Source organism: Sardina pilchardus, chromosome 7 (genome assembly GCF_963854185.1).
Source record: "Sardina pilchardus chromosome 7, fSarPil1.1, whole genome shotgun sequence".
In the NCBI taxonomy this organism is placed as follows: domain Eukaryota; kingdom Metazoa; phylum Chordata; class Actinopteri; order Clupeiformes; family Clupeidae; genus Sardina; species Sardina pilchardus.
The window spans coordinates 33265471-33289522 of NC_085000.1; the positions used below are offsets into that span (position 1 = coordinate 33265471).

Below are 24052 nucleotides of genomic sequence, written 5' to 3' on the forward strand. Positions count from 1 at the left end.
TTCTGTTAGACTGGCATTCCCAGGTTGTCAGTAGCCTAAACGGGCTTTGCTTACTTCTCAACTAGCTCCCGTCAAATTGTTAACGAAGCCGTGTCACGTTATTAGTGGAATATCACATAAATTGTTGATATAGGCTACAATAGCAATAGGAAAGCGATCTGAAAGCAGCTAGCCTAAGCAAATCAATAAGACCTAATATAACGGTGGGATCCTAGTAGAGTGGCGGAAAGCATTCGAACGTCTCGCTCCTTTTGACTTAACTTTGGAAGGGCTGATTTTCGAGAGACGTAGCCGAAGATCAGCTGTTCCAGTGTTAAGTCAATGGGAGAGCGGCGTGTGTCTGTGTGTGTGTGTGTGTGTGTGTGTGTGTGTGTGTAATTCAGCAGACGGCAATGTCCTGCTCATGCTACTGATGTGTGTGTGTGTATGTGTGTGTGTAATTCAGCAGACTGCTTATGTCCTGCTAATGCTACTGATGGTGCTGTTTTAAAGAGTTTCCTGATAATATCAACTGTGTGTGTGTGTGTGTGTGTGTGTGTGTGTGTGTGTGTGTGTGTGTGTGTGTGTGTGTGTGTGTGTGTGTGTGTGTGTGTGCGTGCAGAGCTGTACCAGGCAGTGCGTCCCCGCCATAAGAAGCGCTTCCATGAGCAGTGTGTGTTGCTGACGGGGGAGGGCTGTGGATACAAGCCTGAGGAGGTTGCCGTTGCAGTCCCTTCCTCCGAGCCGGCCGTGCTGATGGCAGATATGCAGAAGGCTTTGGGTGCGGACAAGTCCAAACAGCTGTTCTCCTGCCTGAGTGCCTACCGCAAGAACCACCAGTACGACCAGATGGTGACCACTGTTGTTAGCCTCCTCACCGAGAGGGATGAACACCTGCAGCTCCTAAAGCGTAAGTGGTGTGTGTGTGTGTGTGTGTGTGTGTGTGTGTGTGTGTGTGTGTGTGTGTGCGTGTGCGCGCGCGCACTCGATTACATTTTCTTGTCGGGAGAATTAACGATCAACTATCAATTAATCATTAATATTTTTATATTAAAATTCATTATTTATTCAATTTAAAATGCAATGAAATACAAAGCTACAACGTGTTGTCTGTTGCATAGTGTGAGTCTTGAAGCAATGAAATCAATTTCACTGTGTGGCAACAATTAAACATTTTACCAGGCAGGGGCAATGTTTTACCCCATTCTCAGTTTCCATTTTGATTGCGCTCAGTTTCAACCTAGCATTAACTCGAATTTAGCATGGAGGATATGCGATGCTCAACGAGCTGAGAAAATGACCCAATGGCTCTACAAGTTCATTGAGATGATATGCTGCCCTTATACATTTATTGAAACCAGCATATCACATAGCCTACTATCACCAGGCTGGTATCTCTGCTTCTTTTCCTTGTAATGAGATTCTACCAGTTTGGTAGGCTAAATAACGTTACAGGATGCACTGCTGTATTTATTCAAGTGGTAGGCTAGTTTGACTTATGGCCTTGTTGTACTTAGATAGATAGATAGATACTTTATTGATCCCCAAGGGGAAATTCAAAATACTTCGCTTTGGACAAAAGCGCAAATAGCATAACCATAACCATACACGTTGTTGTAGTGTACTGAAATCAAAACGGAAACTCGCAGGTAACGGGGATGATTCTCTGGGCGTTCCATCTCGCGGTTTCCCACCCGCACGTGAGCTAGACGTAGTAAAAAAAAAAAAAAAGTTTCCTCGACTGCCATGCCGTAGTTTGTTTGTAATGAGTCACAGGGCACAACATATTAGTCACATAGCCTACAATGAATAAATATCGGCAGTCGTGCGGGAGTTGGTTATTCGTGAAGATTCACGCATTTACTCACATCAGCGAAGATGTTTTTGGTGAGTAGGCTACCCTTCCAACGGGTGGGCTATAGTCTGCGCAAATATTTAACTATCCGATATCAGTTCTCGTTGAAATATAGATTTACATTCACAGACACATTAGCTTTTAGTGCATTGTGTCTGGTGTGTATGTTTACATGATGTAGCCTAAATGATTTACGCATGGGGATTTTATGCGTAATTTACGCCGCATGTCTTGTGCTCTTCTCTCGCAGTTGTACGTTGCTGTCTTCCTCACCGTTCTCTCAACCGTGCCATGCTCTAGCCAGCAGTCGGCTCCCACGTACCCTTGGGAGGACGCAGAGACTAGGGAGGCGGTAACTTGTGAAAAGTGTCCCCCAGGGACGTACGTGGGCTCCCACTGCTCGAAGCATCAACGCACCGTGTGTCGCCCCTGCGCTGAGTCTCAGTACACTGAGTACTGGAACTACGTAGAGGAGTGCCTGTTGTGTGACTATCCTTGCTCTGAGGTCCAGGAGGAAGTGCAGGGGTGTAACAGAACACACAACCGTGTGTGCCGCTGTAAGGAGGGCTACTACAACACGCTGGACTTCTGCCTCAAGCATTCCGTCTGCTCGCCAGGGGAAGGAGTGAAAATTGCAGGTAAGACGCTAGGGCTGGCCTTTATCGTATTGCCACTTGCGCGATATACCATATTGCCACTGCTGCCAAATATCAATATTTTTTATTAAAGCATAGGTTGTGAAAAAAATGTGATGCAGATGACTACGGAGCAACTCAGATGTGAAGTTTTTAGATATTTATTTAAGGTGCCAACAAATAAATATCTAAAACTTCACTTCTGAGTTGCTCCGGTGAACCTTTTTTTTTACAGTTTATCATCTCCCTTTGACGCACCAGATAGTAGCCCCTTTCACATTCACCGAATTTAACGCTAAATCAGCCGAATTTAACGTTAAGGCTGTTCCTTTCACATTGACGACACGGGGTGGGGAGTCAACCCGCCTCGGCAATCCAACCCGTCTCGGGGGGTAGTATCAGAGCCGAGCCGTGTTGAATATGAAAGGAACAGAGGTCAACCCCGCTATTAGGGGGGTGTGTGACTGATGACGTATTTGGCCAGGCAGGAGGTTAAAATACAGGAAACACACAAGAGACTAGGATAACTTTAGCTGCTGTGTCCATAGATATATATCACGTTTTTTATGCTGAGAGTGCCCTGAACCTCCTTTTCTCAGCACTTCGGTCAAGTGTTTATTGTTGCTAGGTTACCAAAACCGTCTGCTGCCAGCAAGAAAGTTTGCCTAATGATAGCTAACTAGCCAACGAGCTAACCAAAGATCTGTTCTAGAATCTTTGGAGCTAACTGTCAGAGCAGAAGTTGTTCAGGACTCAGCACACTGAAATATGACTTCGACAGACAAAAGGACCTCATTTGGCATTCAAATAACATAACAAGTGGCCCGCCATCATTTGGAAGCTAAACCACGTAGAACTAGCATGACAGTTGTGTTTATCAGTTTATCTCCGAGGTCCAAGGCATGCTTAACGTCATTGTTCACTCCCAAATTGCGTGTGACGTGCTGCTAGGCAACGCCTCCCATAACTCGCCTCTGAAACCGGCTTCAGACAACCCCGGGACCAGAACACGTCTACCTTTCACATTGCGAAATCCCCTGAACCCGCTATTTCTTAAACGCTAATGTATCGTTTCTGAATGTGAAAGGGGCTAGTGATTTCAGGAGCGCGGAGGACTTTTTGTTTTTTTCTAGGACTAGGCCATACAACAGACGAAGTGACAGCAAAATGATCACTTAATTTAGCTCCACTTACCCCATGTCTTTGTGTGGCATAATAGCCTATGCTCATAATCCAACGTTATCATGTGTTTCTCTATGGCAAGGCACGTTCATAATACGGTTTTTAGATCCTAGCAAACTCCATATATGGTATCCAATTCAAGACTCATATTGCATCCGCATTTGTTTGCCTTTACTTTGTTCATTGCAATGCAGTTAAAAAAAATATTATAGAGAATCGTCATGTGTGCACGCCATGTGTGCTACCACGCAGAATTGCCTCATTGTCATTTGGGAGTGCTGTAAGCAGTCTTTTTCCATGATTGTAAGTTACATATTTGCCAATTTATGTGTACATAGAATATTTGTTAGTTGTAATATTCGTTATAGTGAATATTGTTCTTTGTTCTGCTTATTTGTGCAGAATTGCCTGTTGTTGCTTTAAAATGACATTAATAGTGTCTCAATAAAAAAAAAAAAAATACTGTTTGAAAAAAAAAAAAATGCCACTGTGTGAACCCTTTCATGCACGCATTATGAAAAAAAATGTCTAGATTTTTTTAGTATTGATTTTATTACTCTATATGAGCCCAATATTGAAAATCAGTTGGAATTTTTAAAAAATATGCTTTTATATAGAAGTTACGTTATTGTCCACGTATGTGGACAGTGCGCAACAAAGGGGTAAAAAAGAATAAAATGTAATGACAGAAAATGTGGAAACTATGGCCCTCTACTTCCTCCATACTACCCACCCAGCCCTCTACTACCCCCATACTACCCACCCACCTCTCTACTACCTCAATACTACCCGCCCACCCCTCTACTACCCCCATTATTACTCACCGACCCTCACCCACCCCTCTACTACCCCCATATTACCCACCTCTACTACCACCACTACCCAACCACCCCTCTACTACATCCATACTACCCACCCCTCTACTACTAACCCACCCACAACTCTAGTACTCTCATACCCACCCCTCTACTACCCACCCACCCCTCTACTACCCCCATATTACCATACCACCTGGGCATTACCACATGTAATTAGGTCATTATTTATAAATATGTTTGCCAAATGTTTGTTTCTTTGTAATTTAAAGCAGTTAAAATCATATTTGAAAAAAAAAAAAAAAAAAAAGTCCTAGTTACAAAATCAAATTTTTGGCCATTTAACTCCTCTGTTGCGCAACGTCCACATACGTGGACAGTTGCTTTTTAGGGTCTACACACTCTATTTTACATCCGATTTAATTTCTGAAAACATAGATTTGTTCAACACACTCTCCTGTACAGCATAATATTTTTTTTCACATTATTTTGCCTTCTTGAGTACTAACTTTTTACAGATATGCCTGGAGCATTCAGCATTTGGCCATTACTGTCACTCATGTTGAATTGATGATGTCATCAAGCAGTCAATATTCCAAATATAAGATGATACATATTGTTAATATATTGCCATGGACCTACTAAAACTGCCCTGAAGTGGATTGGTGTATATCAACATGATAAATAAGTAGAAAACAGAGTTAAAGTTACTGTCCACGCATGTGGACGTTGCGCATGAAAGGGTTAATGCGGTGTCCATGGTTCAAGTGTTAATGGTTCTCTGTTGACACACACAGTTGAGACACTTTTTGCGTTTTGATTTTACACACAAAAATAGATAGTGAAAAGAAGTGAATTTCCACATGACATTTCACATGACGTTTTATGAGCTGGTAGACTTAAATATTATCAATCAATAATACCCATAATTAGTTTATATTTTCCACAATTAGCTCATAAACATAAGGTGCATTTTTGTCTCGACTGTGTCTCAACTGTACCTACAGTATATGTGGTACAGTTGAGACACCCATTTTTCACGAAGTATAGGCCTAGTAAACAAACCGTTCATTGCAAAATGTAATGAATAAAACCCTAGAAATTGCAAATTGTTTTTAATTCAACTTCATTAATTTAATTTACAATTTCATTTGTTAAAGGGGTTCGAAACATGTACAAAACATGTGACGCAGGAACAGATATGGCCACCGTGCAAATGGAATGTTGGAGTAATGACGCTAACAATACAATGTGTGTCTCAACTGTCCCCCGCAGAGCACCTTGCACATTTCCCTAGATTTTGCATCACTTCCTCTGCATAAAGAGGTGCGTCATTGTGAAAAGAACACAACAAAGCAAATAAAATAAATCATGGGGGTGTACACTACATACCAATATTCTACTGCTATGATATTAACGACCCCATACTGTAGACTAAACTCCATATCTGTAGACTACTACGTCATCAACTGTACTTATCTGTCTACACTGCACATACCCTTACTGTAAACCCTGCTTCACTACTACACTGCTCTATATGTCATTATGCTGTCTACACAGCGGCAGACTATGCTTGACGTATCCTAAGCCATGTAAAAGCAAACGTTTATATTTCATTTTCATTTATAAACCTTATTCACATATTATATAGATTGTCCATATTGAGTGCAGATGAAATATAAAATAAATATAAGATGAAGTATCCTCTAGTTAGCCTGCTGAGACTGAGTTCTAATGTAATCAGAATGGATGGAAGATGATTTCCAGTTTGGGGAATGAAGAGGATTCTATTCACATTATGCTTTTCTGTGCTGCTGGTTAGATGCTAACTGCATTACGTTGTCTCTGTACTTGTTGGACGGACACACATACACACACACACACACACACACACACCACAGGCACACAGCTGTCATCCGTGTGTTAATATCTGTGTGTTTTCCTCTTTCAGATGTTAAAGTGTGTTGTCAGGAGGCGGTGCGGTTGGTTAGGGCGGAGCGTCAGAACCTGAGAGTGCTGCGGAATATGAGGCGTGCGAACTGGAACAGAACTGAAAGAAGCTTTACCTATCTGAGACCCATCTCCGGTGAGCACTTCACACCTTTGAGCAAATACAGATAAGTAGAGAGCTGCTTTTGCATTCCCTCACAACAGGGTTGCAACCATTTGTATGTTTCCTTTTCATGCCATCACAGCACTTTGGACTTTTGCGAGGGAACACAATAATACAAACCTTATTGCGAGATGTTGTTCTTGGTGTAACTATTGTCACTTAAAGTAATTAATAAGGATAGTAATAACCTCTATTAATTACACTTAGGACCAGAAATCAGAATTAGGTTCGGCTCAGGGGGTAAATTGGTGAAGCTTCCCAAAACATTTATTGTTATTCCACAACGTGGATAGCACATATATCAAACCACAATATTATAAATATTCCCCAAAACTGTCAGTCAGTATAAAAATAAAATTAGTCAGGTCAAATGGGCAAAGTTCAGTTCCTGTGTGGGTTGTTGAGCTCAAAAAATTGAATTGTTGAATCAAAAAAAATGATTGCATATTTAAGTAAAACTGGTCTCATTTGCATATCTAAACATCACATTTAAGAAAACTTGCAATACAAAAAATCTTTGCCTTAATGTGAGTAAACAACTGTGAAAGTTTCAATCTGATATCTATAGTTTAAAATTTTACCCAAATCACCAGTAGTAAATTCCAATGGCAAAATGCATTGGAAATTGCTACCTTTGACATTGAAAAAAAGTATGTTCCACTAAATATAAATGGGTAGATTTTGTATATGTTAATTAGATATACCTAGGGATCACAAAAAACTTGGAATGATTACTATTGCAATTAGTTATGGGTCAAACGCTAGATTGACTGGCCTATAGGGCTACATTGGCATATAGAAATAAACGCACTCATGAAACTGATCAAACTCTATTGCATTTCCACAGGAGCAGTTCATAACCACACTATGGCTTGGGAGGCCATTGAATCTGGTAGCAGCATCTCCATCGAAGGGAATCTGAAGTACAACCGGATTCAAAGAATGCTGACAGTGACACGTGCAGGCAAATATTTTGTTCACCTGACACTTCATTTCACACGCACAGCGTTGGACTCCGTCAGCAGCAGGGTGAACGTGATGTTGAAGTCCGCTACCGTCGTGCTGCTCTCGTGCGAGGTGGAATTGCCAAGTGGTGGCCAATGTGTGATGCCCGTGACGAGGAGCTGCTGGGGCATGGTGCCAAGCATGAAGAGAGGCAGCCGCCTGAGTGCTCAAATGATCGTGCAGACGGACAGGGTGTTTGGCTGGAAGCTGGTTAGCAATGAGTCAGGCTTCTGGATTGTGAATGGCCTGTAAATGGGCCCACTCATACATACACCATATAACTCCTCGTTTTAGACTGTAGAAGTAGTCGTAACACTTGTAAGTACAACCAACTACAGACTATCACCCTCTAATCAGGACTACGCTGAACAGACAAGACAAGACAAAAGCTACTGCAGGAACACAGAACACTAGGCAACTCATTCCACCAACTAGAAATCAGAGGAACATTTGAATTTTACTACTACTGCTACTGTTTTTATTATTATTACAGTGCATGAAAATGCACTGTACTGTTATCCTACTTCTTATTCCTCTTATTATTATTCCGCTGATCGATTTTTCCGTACGCAATTTCTCTTTAACCGTTTAACTATTAAACTATTAAAATTTCCCTACTGAATGAAGGGTCTTTGGTACAACGCAGGCTTCTGATTTATTTCTTACCCATACGAAGGCAATGCCCGCAAGTAGGCTATACATTGTTCCATGTGTTTGAACAGAAGTAGGCCTACAGGAAATAAGCTATGTTTAGGAGAAAGATTTCTTTGTTCTTTGAAATGGCATCTAATGGGTTATGTAACAGTGTAGGCTACCGTCTATACTATGGAGTTTCGTTTGTGCCAAAAAGTTCAAACAATACTTTTTCAAATTCAAACAAAAATCAATTAATCAAAATACCAAATACAAAATCTAAACAAAAAAAATAAAGTCGAAAAAAAAAATCTAAACTCGCAAACAAATTATTTGTGTAGTTGCAAAAAAAAACTGTTTGAATAACTTGTCTTTTGGTTTACAATAACAACAGTCATTTGCAGCGACATCATTCGTTTGTTTGCTCCTGGCTTTTTCAGTTTCGATTCTGGCTCTCGCGTTTGCGCTGCCTGTTTCTTTGCTTGCGATTCTGGCACAAACTTCACATGTGGGTGGGTGTCTGTGGGGTGCATTCCTATTGGCTGATGCGTTTTGACTGACAGCTTTACTATGGATTCAAGCGCAAGAGCTACCCACCTCCCCCCCAGGTAGTGGTGCAACGCTCTTTTTGGCCACTATGTACAGGTATATGAGATGTGGCGCTATTGAGCACAGTATGTCAACCGCCATATGAAGAAGAAGAAGATATTGACCACAGTAAGTAGTTCCGTGGAGCTAGCTACACCAAAGCCATCGATGGGCTACACGCGTTATGGACTCAAAACAATGGGTTTTCCTCACTACTCATTAACCCAAGGTAAGAAGTGTAATCTAATTTGTTATGGGTCTAATTTTCACGTTTATGTGGGATGTTATGGCGTAGTTGTTACAATACTGACGCTGGTTTTAAGGTATCAGATGGCTATCTTAGCATCGTAGGTTTGTCCACATACAAACGAGGCTTTTGATGAAATGTCGCACTACAGTAGCCTAAATTATGAATTCATACCATGTATTTATTTGTTCAGAAGTATATTGTTAATGTCCTCGCGTTATATAAGCGTATGTGTCCGATTATGTCATGAAATATCGCTATGTTGTCAACGGTAGTCTAGCATAGTATGAGCGCGATGGTGCGATCTATCTGTGGTCAGTTCATCAATGGCCCTGGCGATCTCTGGAGGTCCACTCTTTGTGAACGTTTGGAGACCACAGACATAGTGTAACCTTAGTTAGAGTATTGGTTCATTTGCCTGAGAAAGACCCAAGGGTCGAAACGTTACTTTTTGTAAACATGGGAGCTCAAGCAGTGTTGCCAACGTTACCTTATTCTGTTACATCTCCCCAGGAAATGTTATTAAGCACTGTGACCAGCTCTGTCTTTTGATTAGTACATGTAATTTGTCTTTTGCTTGTGCTTGTGTGTTTGTGCAGAACAACTCATCGTGATGGAGCACCTGTACTCCCTGATACAGCAGGATCTGAGGGGATTCCTCAGACAGGACGCAGATGTGGATTGACAACATCCTGCAGTTTGACCTGTTCAACCGACCTCTTCTCTGTCCCATACACACCACACAGTCTTTGGTCAACCTCTGCTTCATTGCCATCACAACCATCGGTCCCTGTTTCATCTGCAGCACAACACAGCACAGCTGACGGCCTCTTCTCCATCTGCAGCACAGCACCACACACCAGACAGAGTCCGCTGCGTCTTTCACACACCTGGTGGATCCTATTGTGTGCCTCACATACCTGAGAGACTCTGCTCCACAGTACCTGCAGGCTCTGCCCTGCCCCACCCCTCGCACACCCGATGGACCTAGCTGTGTCCCTCACATACACAATGCGCTGTACCCCATCCCTCACACACCCGATGGATCTAGCTGTGTCCCTCACATACACAATGCGCTGTACCCCATCCCTCACACACCCAACAGATCCTGTTGTGTCTCTAACACACAGAGCAGGCTTTGCCCAGCCCCTCAGGGTGGCTCTGAAATCTGTGGCTTTCACACTCCCAACAGACGCTGCTCTCTCCCTCACATACCCGGCTGGCTCTGCCCGGTCCGTTGCACACCTGCAGACTTCCAGCCGCCACAAACCCAGCTCACCCTTCTCCTGCTGTGTCCTTTACAAACCAAAAAACACAGCTATGCTCCGCACATGACTAGCTGACTCTGCCTGGTCCCTTGCACACCCAGTGGACGTGGACACTGTTGACTGTTGATATTGCTGTTATTGTTGATATACATAGGTTTCTCGTTTACCAACTATACTGGCTGCGCGCGCATCCGAGAGGCAGAAAATGCCAAGCTACATTAGAAAGTTACCAAGTAGTTGGATGTTAAGAATGGTAAGCTTATATGCTATGATTAATTAAGCAATGAAAAAGTGATGTTACCTTCCAAAAAAATGTATTTATTCAGTCAGAGTTCCCAAAAGTACAGCTTGATGATGGTATTGACAAACATACTGGGAAGGCAGAGCGCCGAAACGCGTCTGTGTGAATAAATGGTGATTGCTTATGCATAGTGCGGCCTGTTCTCTTGTTTTCATTGACAAACATAGCACATCAGTTATGAAACCATGCTGTGTGATGGATGTATATCAGGTTTATGTAACAACAGGCCACATTTAATTTTATGTGTTTGACTTCATGGCGGGCCACATGAAACAGAGCAGAGGGCCGCATGTGGCCCCTGGGCCTTAGTTTGCCCACCCCTGTTGTAGTAGCATGTCAATAAATTAGTTTATCCAATCATATGAAAGGTGTTTTGACAAGGCCCTGCCTTCTGAAATACATTTCCAATGGAGTAGTTCCAGATGAATGTGAGGAGCTAGGTGGAACGAAATTCAAGTGGTGAGTCAGGTTAACATACAGTAAGTAGTATGTAGTAAGTAGTAAGTAGTACAATTTTATTGTTCTTTATTCAAAACAACACTTATTCTAATAAAGTTAAACTGCAGGATGTTGTCAATCCACATCTGCGTCCTGTCTGAGGAATCCCCTCAGATCCTGCTGTATCAGGGAGTACAGGTGCTCCATCACGATGAGTTGTTCTGCACAAACACACAAGCACAAGCAAAAGACAAATTACATGTACTAATCAAAAGACAGAGCTGGTCACAGTGCTTAATAACATTTCCTGGGGAGATGTAACAGAAGAAGGTAACGTTGGCAACACTGCTTGAGCTCCCATGTTTACAAAAAGTAACGTTTCGACCCTTGGGTCTTTCTCAGGCAAATGAACCAATACTCTAACTAAGGTTACACTATGTCTGTGGTCTCCAAACGTTCACAAAGAGTGGACCTCCAGAGATCGCCAGGGCCATTGATGAACTGACCACAGATAGATCGCACCATCGCGCTCATACTATGCTAGACTACCGTTGACAACATAGCGATATTTCATGACATAATCGGACACATACGCTTATATAACGCGAGGACATTAACAATATACTTCTGAACAAATAAATACATGGTATGAATTCATAATTTAGGCTACTGTAGTGCGACATTTCATCAAAAGCCTCGTTTGTATGTGGACAAACCTACGATGCTAAGATAGCCATCTGATACCTTAAAACCAGCGTCAGTATTGTAACAACTACGCCATAACATCCCACATAAACGTGAAAATTAGACCCATAACAAATTAGATTACACTTCTTACCTTGGGTTAATGAGTAGTGAGGAAAACCCATTGTTTTGAGTCCATAACGCGTGTAGCCCATCGATGGCTTTGGTGTAGCTAGCTCCACGGAACTACTTACTGTGGTCAATATCTTCTTCTTCTTCATATGGCGGTTGACATACTGTGCTCAATAGCGCCACATCGCATATACCTGTACATAGTGGCCAAAAAGAGCGTTGCACCACTACCTGGGGGGGAGGTGGGTAGCTCTTGCGCTTGAATCCATAGTAAAGCTGTCAGTCAAAACGCATCAGCCAATAGGAATGCACCCCACAGACACCCACCCACATGTGAAGTTTGTGCCAGAATCGCAAGCAAAGAAACAGGCAGCGCAAACGCGAGAGCCAGAATCGAAACTGAAAAAGCCAGGAGCAAACAAACGAATGATGTCGCTGCAAATGACTGTTGTTATTGTAAACCAAAAGACAAGTTATTCAAACAGTTTTTTTTTGCAACTACACAAATAATTTGTTTGCGAGTTTAGATTTTTTTTTTCGACTTTATTTTTTTTGTTTAGATTTTGTATTTGGTATTTTGATTAATTGATTTTTGTTTGAATTTGAAAAAGTATTGTTTGAACTTTTTGGCACAAACGAAACTCCATATAATTCGGGCGGATACCTCTCCACAAATCCCTCTTACTGTATAGCCTACCATTTGCAAGCTAACAAGCAATGTGTTTGAGTCTTGATGTATTATTGACAAACAACACAACATGCATGAAAGCCATAAGTGGATAATTAACAAAACATACAATGTGTGTAGCCTATAAACATGTCTTTCTTGCCTCAAATAAGATGGAATTTTTGATGGGCACACGAAACATCAATCAACCACGTTTTAGATTTTAAACAGGATTAGGTAAAGTCAGTTACTGTATGTCTTTGTGCGTCATTGCGCGATGTTATGTTTCTGTTAAACTTCGATTATTGAACCAATTTCGGGTCGTTGTACCTGTTTCCTCCTGAGGTCGCACTTTATGCTTGAAATATTTATGAAATACTTTCTATATTTTTCATATAATAAAAATAACATAGTTGGACTTTCTGATGATCTGACAATTGATCTTAATGACCCCCTATGTAACCCTATGGGAATTTAACACATAGGGTTAACATAGGGGCAGGCAGATTTTTATTTTTAAAGGCCAGCTATTTCATGGATCCAGGATATTATGCATCCTGATAAAGTTCCCTTGGCCGTTGGAATTAAAATTCCCACATCATCATCACCCTTCACCATAGCTAGAGATTGGCATGGTGATTTTTCCAGTAGGCCTATTAGCCTGTTTGATTTGCATTGAGCTCACCGTGGTCCACATCAGAATTGCATTTCTCATTCATTTCATGAAATTGCAATTGTCATGTATACATGTATCAATATCTTAGTCCTACAACTTGACTAACGAAGGAGGAGTTTTACACATCCAATAAAACAGTAGGTTGTGAAACTGTGCTTTATTTACAGCATGGTAGGCTATATATCATGTTCCCTGTTTTTGTTCTTGTGTTTATATTATTATTACAGTAGCCTATAGCTGTATACATTTTGTTTTTACTCTGATGTATGAAAGTTACTTTGTGTCTGTGAATAATAATGGTTAACATTTTCTTGGCAGTATGGATGCAATGTACACAGTAACCATTGTCAATGAAGGAATGGGCTAAGACTGAGAGGTGGACATGAGGGCTATTTCAGTGGTCCTCTGGCTTAGTAACAAAATATTTAAACATTTCGACTTGCAGTGCTTGCACAATGTCAAAGGCACAATGCATTTTGGGGGGCACTGACTATTTATATGAGAAAGTAATTTAGTTTTGACACATGAGTGATGAGTGGGAGAGATTTTGAAGGTGAACCATGGTGCTGAACCATCCAGGTTATTTTGGCAAAAGCATGTCAGTACGTGGAGTTCCAAACAACATTACACTTCCGTGGTAGTGAGTAGAGGGTCCCTAAAGCCAAACCGAAGTATCCCGAGGTCTTTATGTGGTCGGATAGAGAGTCCAGAATGAATTTCATCAAGCCAGTGCCTTTCCGGAAATGTTGCTGCTGTAGCTGCCATCTTTAGGGGCTAAGTCCGTAGGAGTCGATTGCCGACTACAGCAGCAACATTTCCGGAAAGGTACTGGCTCGATGAAATTCATTCTGGACTCTCTATCTGACCACACGAAGACCTCAGCTCAGACCTCTCGAGGTAGTTTGGTCTCGACCCAAGGTCTGATTTTTTTGTGTGTATGTGTGTGTGTGTGAGAAATTGGATGTGGAGTGAGTGTGTGTGAAAACAGGCAAAAGTGTGACAGTTGGCAGCTATGCAATTAGCCTATAGGCCTACCAGATAATGTGGAGCATTTTCATATACTTCAAAATAACATTTGATAAATTAGCCTTACATTTCTCAGTAGTGATAGGTGTGTAGATTTGAACAAACGTTGGTTTGGTTCTTAACCGAAATCAAGATTTAAGATTCAAGATTCAATTTATTGTCATTCACTCATGCACGCCTGTACACAAAGAAAATGAAATACCGTCCCCCTAAGCATTTGGTCAGTACACACATAAAAGAACCTAAGAGTCTACATAAAATACGGTTAAAAAAGGAATTTAAAAATGACATTTAGGACACACTACAACATCACAGAGAGGAGGCTGTTGCTGGCTAAAGTGCAGGTAGTTATATGCCATAAAGTGCAGTGTGCAAAAGCAATCCATAGTTCTAGGGTGGCAATGGAAGAGGGCATATATAGGCTATTCACTATTTTCAGTGCTTGTGGAAAGAAGCTGTTGAGCATCCTGCTTGTTCTGGAGGGGAGGCCCCTGTATCTTTTCCCAGATGGCAGGAGGGTGAACAGATGGTGAGAGGGGTGGTAGGGGTCCTTAATGATGCTGGTGGCCCTACGGGCACACCGCTGCTTATAAATCTCTCCTAGAGAGGGGAGCGGGGCACTGATGATTTTGCTGGCCGTCTTCACAATTCTGCTCAGCTGTTTCCTCTCCTGAGCCCTTCAGCTGCCGCACCAGGAAGTGAGGCCATATAATATAAGCTTCAGTGAGTTGCTTAGACGTTGCTATCGTCTTGCTGTCCCCCCTGTTCTGTGATTGATCCCCTAGCTGAGGCGAAAATCAGGGCCGTGGTTTCAAGGATACCTTCGAAACATGAATGAAATTGCACGCAAAGCAGCACGGATTACCCAGGCCAGGAAAGTCATGGAATTTGATCATTTTTGGGGCAAAGTCATGGAATACCATGGATTGTGTTTGTTGCAGTTTAACATCTTATTGCCTAAATACATTAGGGCAATACAAATATATTTCTAAATCTCTTAATTAGCTTTCCTGTTTGAGTAGCCCAACTTCATTTAATGCCCATTTATTCATCAGATTCTTGATCGCTACACGCATGCTCTGAATTCATTTGTTGGTATATTGTATATTCATTATCATCAGTCATGGAAATGCAGGTTTCTAGTCAGGGGAAAGTGATGGAATTTTACATTTGACATTTGACAGGAATTAATGTAGAGTCTGGTCATGTTAGCATCAGTTTAAACTTTGTGTTTGTAAAGTGTGTTGTTAAAAATGTGTCACTGTTTCCCTCTACCCATCTCACACACATTCTCTTTGTTTCCTTCCCTGCTCGGTCATACAGTATTGCTATGCAGCAGAGGTCTCCAACCTACCAGATGCTCCCCACCCGTTTCTGTGTAACTCTCAGGTTCAAGGAACATGTTTGTGACTTTGATAACAAAGTCACTTGGTAAACTTGATCAAATTCCAATCAAATAAAATACAATGGAATATGACAAAATTTTCCAATCTGTATAGTGCTTTACATTGTCAGATTAATCTTATTATGTTTCAATGCATTTGGATTAAAAAAATGCCCTCCTCCCCCTTTGGTGCTTCTCTTCCTTCTAGCTGCAGTGTTTATCCTTATAAGTATGCAGCCTATTTTTAGTACTGAAGTATTCACAGGAATCCAACAGAGATAAGGGAGGTCATCTATACGTACATCAGATGGTTGATAATGGCGTTCCCAAACATACAGCCTGTTGCACAGTTGCTCAGCTTGATAAATCACCCATATGAATACAAAAAAGAAACGGAGATAAGGGAGATTTTGGCTTGCTTGCACAAGTCTGAAATGATCAGGTTGCTTTGTTTTGGCTTTGTTTCGGTTCCCACATGCTTCAGCAAGCACGTCCTCACAAACACACTGACATGAAAGCAGCAACAAAATGAATTCAAAAGGTTCAGGCTCAGGCCATCCCCTGCCAAGATTACAGAGTAGAATCCTGTTGTGGTGCCCATTGTCGGAGACCAAGATGTCGGGGATGCCATGCCTAGAGAAGACTTCTTTCAGTCCGGCTATGACAGCAGCTGAGGATGTGACTGTGAGACGGGCCACCTTGATGTATCGAGAAAAGTAGTCCACAATTAACAGGGCCTACACAGCAAATTTCCCAGTGTTAAATTAACACCCACAGTGTTAATTTTAACACCAGCAAAGTGTCTATATGCATCCACTCTCAATCGTGTTAAATTAACATTTAAGAAAGTGTTAATAAGTTAACACCCAATTTTAGTTGATTTAACACTCTGTATTGTCAAAAATCAACACTACATAACACTTTGTGGTGTTGTATTCACACTACACTGGTGTTAGTGTTAAAACAAAATGTTAAAAAGAACACTGCTTTCTTCAACACCAACACCAGTGTAGTGTGAAGACAACAAAACTCAGTGTTGAAAATTACTAATTGTTACACTACTAGGTGTATACCAATAACACCAGCGGGTGTCAAATTTCCCCATACCCCACCAACTGAAATAAAAGGCAAATGGCAGAAAATGTAGAGAAAATGACCTTTGTATTAAAATCCATTTTTGACAATTCAATGCACATTTCAGACAAAACTGCAGTAGGGCACAATATACATACTTTCATCATTTTCAGGTGAAAACTGTCTGTCATAAGGCTTATAGTACAACAGATCATCCACACAAATTACTCTAAACACATCATCCACCTCCTCAATGCTGAATGCATTCAGGTGATCATCAAAATGCATGGTAATAACTTTGGTGGCCAACAGAAACACTTCATCCTCTTTGATAATGATATTGTTAATCTTGTTAAAAGTAGGCATTTCATTTTCAACACTTGTACAGACAAACATTCCAATCTGGTACTCTGTTCCATGGATTTTCACCCAGGAAGTAGTGGAGACACTAGACAGATTCAAAGTTGGACAAGACCTCAAGACCACATTGCCCTCCAGATTGCTAGTTGAGACATGTTTAACAGGACCAAACTGTAATCTTTTGAAATAAAAATTCTCCCAATGAAAAGCCAACTGATGCTGATGTTTCTTCACTAATGTTTTGGTTAAGTTTTTAAAATTCTTCACCGACTTCTTAAAGAAGTTGTGCTTGCCTTCGAACCTCATACACCACACATGTATGAGTGGACCTATTTTCCGAATGCATCTGGGGTAGTGTATCATCAGATGATGCTTTGGAATGAGCCTCTTATCTGTAAACACCAACTTAAAAAGTTTGTGATGGTCAGAAATGAGGTGCTTCAGATAATAAGTCATACCATCTGATATAATTGGAGAGAATACAATGTTGACAATCTGAATCAAAAGCATAATCACATTCCAATAACTGTTGTTCTGGTCAACTAGGTCTCCAAAAATCAAGGGAGTATTTCGCAGGAGGCACCAAGACTGAATGGCATTGAGCCCGAGGTCATTGCTATCATCATTAACTTTGACTCCACTGGGTCTGTTCTTTCTCTCACTGTAACCATAGTTAAAGCTCTGAATCCTTTGAGAGAGAGTGTTTAAAGAAATGAAGTCCTTCACCAAATACTGAAAAAGAAGCTTCAACTCATACTGTACAACACCTTCTAGTAGGTCGTGCATAATATCCACCGCATAATTGTCTGAGGAATGAAAAAATTGCAGTGCATTTAGGGGACAGGTTCTCTTAACACCAAATGAGTGAACTAGAGTGGGATTTTGTGCCATGGCATTGCAGTGTTCTGAATAGAGCTCCTTTGTGCGAAGAATTAAGTCTGGGTCATCCTCACTAAAGACTGACTGCAAATGTGTTTTGTCAGTTAAACAAAATCGGCAACAGTAGGTTGCACTGAACGATTCAACCATACCAAATAGTCCATGTATAGCTAAATTGTCACCAGTAACCTGAATAACAGACCCCTTTAAGGGTGCATCTGAAAAGGGCACCTGGATCCCCTGAGTCTCCAAAACTTTTAAATCATGAACAAGAGGCTGCAGGATTGGATCGAAACCATATTTCTTCAAGTCTTCTGAGTGAAAAAGCGCCACAAGATGAATGTTCATCAAAACAGAATTCAGCTTCATTGGCAAATTTCGTAAAATAAAGTAAACACAGCCAAGTTTGTGAATTCCCTTTTTAGATCCTAGCGGATTGGCCGTTTCAAAATCATCATAATAAAGCTGAATTTGAAGAGCGTGTTCTTGTTGTGAAAATAATGGATGATTTCTGAAATATGAACCATCATTAATGTCTTTGAAAATGCCATCTTCATGAAGCTTTACTTGCTGGAAACAGTTGCTGAGTTCCCGGTTGGTAAACATGGACTCAAGAGTTCCCAAAATAGGCACATAAACAAATTTGTCATTAACAGGAATTTGACTGTATACACCAGTAGTTCTATCTTTGCGGAGATCATAACGCACACCACGAACATGCTCTACTGGTTCAACGATTTTCCATTTTTTCTCAAAATGTCTTTGCCTCTTAGTTTCTGTATTGAGGAATGAAAATGGATTTTCAAGTTGCTCAAAACAGTCTTTAACTTTATTCAGAGTTTGTTCAGTTACCTCAGATGAAAGAAATTTAAGAACAGTGTCTTGTGCTTGGACATGGACATCATTGACAAATTCCTCCATTGAACCAACTAAAGATTGCACAGTACTTTCAGGGACTCCAGATGCTTGTACTTGAGCGACAATAGAGCTGCACATATCCAGTAACTGTCTTTTTTCAATTGGAGCTGGGTAACTGACGAGAGAAACTGCATTCGGCAGTGGATCAGGAACAAAAACATTACTGTCAACATTTTCCAAAGGATCAACAGAACTTGAAGCTACACAGTCTGTATGTACTCTTAATAAATGTTTCTTGAATCCACAATATGTGTAAAAAACAGAGGAACACCCACTCTCGCCACATTTCAATCGCAATGTCCGTCCAGGGTACAAAGCATGACTAAACTTCAAATGTTGAAAATAAACGGAGCAACTTTTGTGCTGTACCTTGCACACGTAGCAGGTAAACATTTTCAAACCTCAGTATGATCGACTTTGGCCCGGATTTCCTTGACCCGCGGACTCTCTTTTGTAGTGCCGACATCAATCCCATACACGGTAGTTTGAATGAAGGTGTAGAAGTTGCACAAGGCCTCATCGTAGGATACAGCAAAGACGAAGTGGGCCTTGAACAGTTCGTCGAATGCAGCCACAGCTGTCTGCGCCACACAGGGGATGGCCTTCTGGTCGAGGATGACGTAGTACTTCTGGATACTACTCTTCTTCTCTCCAACACAGAGGAGGAAGGGCTGTGCTGATCCAACTCTGTCAAGGAATGTCACCATGCTTGTCCCCACCTAAGAGTGTCAGAGGGAAAATTAGGAACGGTATTTTATGTTTGTTTACTCACACACACACAATTTACTGCATTTACGCAAAAAAAAAAAAAACAACATTTACCACTTTCCTTTAGCTCAATAGGCATCTAAACACCTCTAAATGACATGGCACAAATTCTCAAGAATCAGTGGATTAAGAGTTAAAAGTGGCGAAGCAACAATCAGTCACCATCTATATCCTGAACGTACCTTCATGAACTTGACCACATGGTCAGTAGCTTCAGTGGCACTGATTTTCCCGTGTCTTTTCCCTTTTGCGGTTGGAGGCAAGAGATGAATAAGCAGGAGGATAGCTGCCAAGTCACTGTCCCATCCTAGTGGATTAGTATAGTAACACCCACATCCCATGAGTATACAGACATTACTCATAGGCGCATATGAAGAACACAGGCAAACACAATACGTGTACACTTACCATAATCATTCGCTTCCTCTTGAGCAGACAGAAGGTCATCCACATGAGTACCAGGGCGAAGACTTTTGCAGACTGTGATAATCCTAGGTTTGTAGAACGTTGCCCATTTTCCGATAAACTTGCCCGAGACGTCTTCTCCAAATAGCATTGTGAAGTCTTGGTTAATCTAACACAGACAGAAACCATGTCAAAACATGGTACAAAACACATTTAATAATTGGTACATCAAGCTAGTCTCTGTTTTTCTTACCAAGCCTGGTGTATCCAAGAATCGGGGAAAGTGATCTAGGATGACCGAAGACTGGTCTGGATCGTGTACCATACTCTGACGGTGCTTGAAGGTTGCCTTCATTTTCTCCCTCACAACTGGTTGGTCTGCTGAATGCTTCATTGCAGACATTGCTTCTCTGCATTCATCACCTGACAGCTGCTCAGATGTTGATGTCTCACGCAGCGTCTTAGGGCCATGTTGATCAGCAGACTTGGAGCTCCTCTTGAAATCACTTGTGGTATTGCGCTGAACTGTTTTCAATCTGTAGGCCAGGTAGCCTTGGCCACTGTGAGGATCGTAGTAATGTTCCTGTCAGACAAGAAAACAGGCAAGAGGTACAATATTAAAAGCCATCAAAACTGATGCCTGTATCAGGACCTCAAAATAAGGCTTTTCTCCATACATGACCACATAAAACTCATAATACTTACATATCCAGTTGGTGAGGCCTTATCCTTCAAATTGGGGAAAAGGGTGACTATTCCAAGGGCATAGGTCACACGGACATTGATTGGTGGGACCCTCCTACACCATAGCAAGATATTACCATATCACAAAATTATCCAAAAACAACTTTTTTCTCTGTCAACAGTTAATATATTGGTTTTGGCCCTATTCACGATTAAATTAGTTAAAATAACTTGTAAATCATAGCATTCTGCTTTCATGAACATTTTACACAGCGTCTAAACTTCTCTGGAATTGGGGTTGTATTTTATTGGTCACTTACCCATGACTCTCAATCATATCTGCGACCAGGATGTTGACGAGTTTCCTTCTTGTTTGATCAGAAAGGCTTTTGGTCGCATTGTACTCTTTGATTATGTCTTCACCCCCATTTTTTTGATGTAGAGCTACATAGACCATCTGCAATATAGAAGTTGCAATATAGAAGTTGCATGTAAACTTGCAATGCATTTTGAAAATGGCTCGACATTCCACAATCTAAGAACAACTTACATCTTTTGCTGTCTTACTGTCAGGTGGTCCTTCTAACAGTTGCCTTCTCCGTGCTTTGGTGCATTCTGTAATTACAGTGGAGCCTGAACTCACAGACTCAACTGATGAGAATGACCTCACAGACTCAACTGATGTGAATGATCCCTCATCTGAGCAGAAGGAGGCCTCAGAGACCTCTTTCTCAGCTAAGGGTAGAAAGAGGGTGTGGCAGTTTTATAATATTTAACTTTAATTGGAAAATATATTTTGTCACTGTTCCGAATGTAAATGCAATGGAAGGGGTGTTTCTGTGTCTTACCAGAGTCCTCAGTAAACACTTTGAAAGATACTGCAGCAGATCTCACTAACTCATCAAAAATGTCAGCATCTACATCAACTCCTGAGGAGTCCTTCAGGTTCACATCAGGTTCATTTGGTAGGCTGAATTTGGCTGAAACTGAGATCCAAAACAATTCATTTCCCAACTATTAACCACTGTTGATACAGTAGTTTTGTAAAATTCCTGCATCCCTGCAACTAATACTTGGGTGCCTAACACAGAATTGCCTTATTATCTCATTGGGCTATAATAAATCTGGAAGTAAGTAATGCACTACCGTGACAAGGTGCCAGTAAAAGCTGTTTGGCAACAGCACCACAAACACATGCCATTAAGTATAACCTATGTTGTGATGAAATAACATCAGATAAACTCTCAGTAAGGTTCTGCTTTAGAAAAGTACATAAACTAATCATAAGGTTAATACATTTTTCTATTAATAATCAAGAACTGACTCAAATGGGGATGCAATAATAGGTGTGATCTGAAAAATCAATAGGTTACCCTTTTACTTACCTTCCTGAATGAACTGAAAGTAATCATAGCCGTCATCCTTCATTGGTATTCGAACCCATTTCAGGACACCCTTGCACTCCACTTGAACCAGCATTTCTTTGTTAAAAAATAAAACAAGATACAACACAAATGTCAGGCAAACAGTTAAACATGCCAATGCACCAGTAAATATGGTCATGGTGATCTGACTGACTCCATGCCTAATACTACTAAAACAGACTATTTTCACTTCCACGAAACCCAGCATAGCCTAAACAAATATATTTATATTTATTTGAAATATTTTACTGACGGTCAGTGGGACAATTGTATTTTCGATTTGTGCTTTATTCGGTGCAAATGAGCATGCATGCAAGTCGAGGGAGGATAACGTTCACTTTTTCCCTGTTCACCACAGATGTTTTGCTTAGCCTATTTCCCTTAACTAGGCAACGAGACCTATTGCAATTCGCTCTCTCACTACAATCTCAGAACGCCATCCTGTTCTTCCTTTATCTTTATTAGTTGTTAGTATATTTACTTGATGAACTCGATGAATTCGCTGGTTGGAAGAACGTTCAGCTTTTACTACGAGGCGCGAGCACTTCAGCAAAGATCCTTCTCTGCCTGAGTATCGTGCAGAGTGCACGAAATAGCGCGAAACCGCTCATGTTGATGGGAGATGTAGTTTTGCATTCGCAACGTCTATCTACAATTCGCACCACCAGTAATGCTTTTCGATGTTTCGGTGTATTTATTTAGACACATATGGACATGGTTAGATGTCAATGTCACAAGTCAGACCAATCATGTCAATGAAGGCTAGCATACATGTTTCTCCATCTCAGCTTACAGCAACCAAATGTAGTGCTAGCTACGTTAACGTTAACTTAACGTTACGGGGCAGTCACACGCTTGCGTCCGCCAACGTATGCCTCATTTTGTCACATTTCCATAAACGCGAACTGATTGGTTTGTCAGTGTTCGAAAATTTGCATACACGGAATTTCATTGGCTGGCGCTTGCGCGATCCGTCAAAAGTTGAACATTTCTCAACTTTTTAGCGGAGGCAACGTATCTCAGGCAACGCATCGGACCCACAATTCAGTGCGGCATGAAATGAAGTCCAGCCAATGTAAAGTGAATGGGAAAACAACGGACGAACGTTGGCGGACGCAAGCGTGTGACTGCCCCGTTAGCCTGCTTGCTTAGCATTAACGTGCTACTCCCGCCGCCATAGACAGTAAAAGATACCCGCCGCATTGTAACTTTCAACACTAACATAAATAGTACAGCCAAATAACTTTTTTTTAAAAAGCCATTTTAAAAAGGCCAACGATATATTCCCGCTCACACAATAGGTTCATTATCAGGGAGTAAACTGTACACTAACGTTATAACCTAAGAGCATTGAGTCATGCTAAAACCATTAGCTGCTAGCTATAACCTAGCTATTACCGAACGTTATCGGATAGCTAGTAGGCCTACTTTGTGGAATTCATGCAAAACAGACGGTTACAATGAAATAAGTTATGAAGCTAATATATATTATCATCATATATCATGCGTGTGACTTGTCTTGATTACCAAGTCAGTCAGGGAAATTGAGCACTTACCTTCTACCGTCTTCTCCGAAAGAAAATGGCGCAGGAGAAATCTTTCGTCTTGATCACGTCCTGGAGAACCGTTACGTGAGGGTGTGGCTTAGATCTGCATTAACACCGTTGACTGCTAACACTCCGATTTAACAACATCAATTAGTCACAGGCAACACTAGCAGTGCTATTTTATAACTGGGTGGTGTTAAAATAACACCAACACTCTTTAATCAACACCGACACTGACATATTAACACTCATATATTTGCTGTGTATGCGGTCTACTCCCACTCCAGATTTTCCATGGCAGAGAGTGGGAACAGACCTGTTCACCTGGAAAGGAACACCTACCTGTTAATTGTGGACTACCTTTC

General features: G+C 41.2%; 2 protein-coding genes and 1 long non-coding RNA gene across 3 annotated transcripts in view; 2 read left to right on the plus strand and 1 right to left on the minus strand.

Annotated features, from left to right (window-relative positions):
• LOC134087997 (NACHT, LRR and PYD domains-containing protein 12-like) overlaps nt 1-24052 on the plus strand; it is a 158579-nt gene that overhangs the window by 96862 nt on the left and 37665 nt on the right. The gene's annotated exons all lie outside the window — the stretch shown is intronic.
• On the plus strand, nt 1734-7836 carry LOC134088133 (uncharacterized). The gene is made up of 4 exons (XM_062542064.1): nt 1734-1866; nt 2085-2472; nt 6418-6552; nt 7427-7836. The coding sequence occupies exons 1-4, from the start codon at nt 1858-1860 to the stop codon at nt 7834-7836; spliced, it is 942 nt and encodes a 313-aa protein (XP_062398048.1). The 5' UTR covers nt 1734-1857.
• Nucleotides 11130-12411, minus strand: LOC134087987 (uncharacterized). Its single transcript, XR_009939872.1, has 2 exons — nt 11898-12411; nt 11130-11280 (listed from the first exon to the last, which is right to left on the minus strand). It is a non-coding gene; the product is annotated as an uncharacterized LOC134087987 (long non-coding RNA).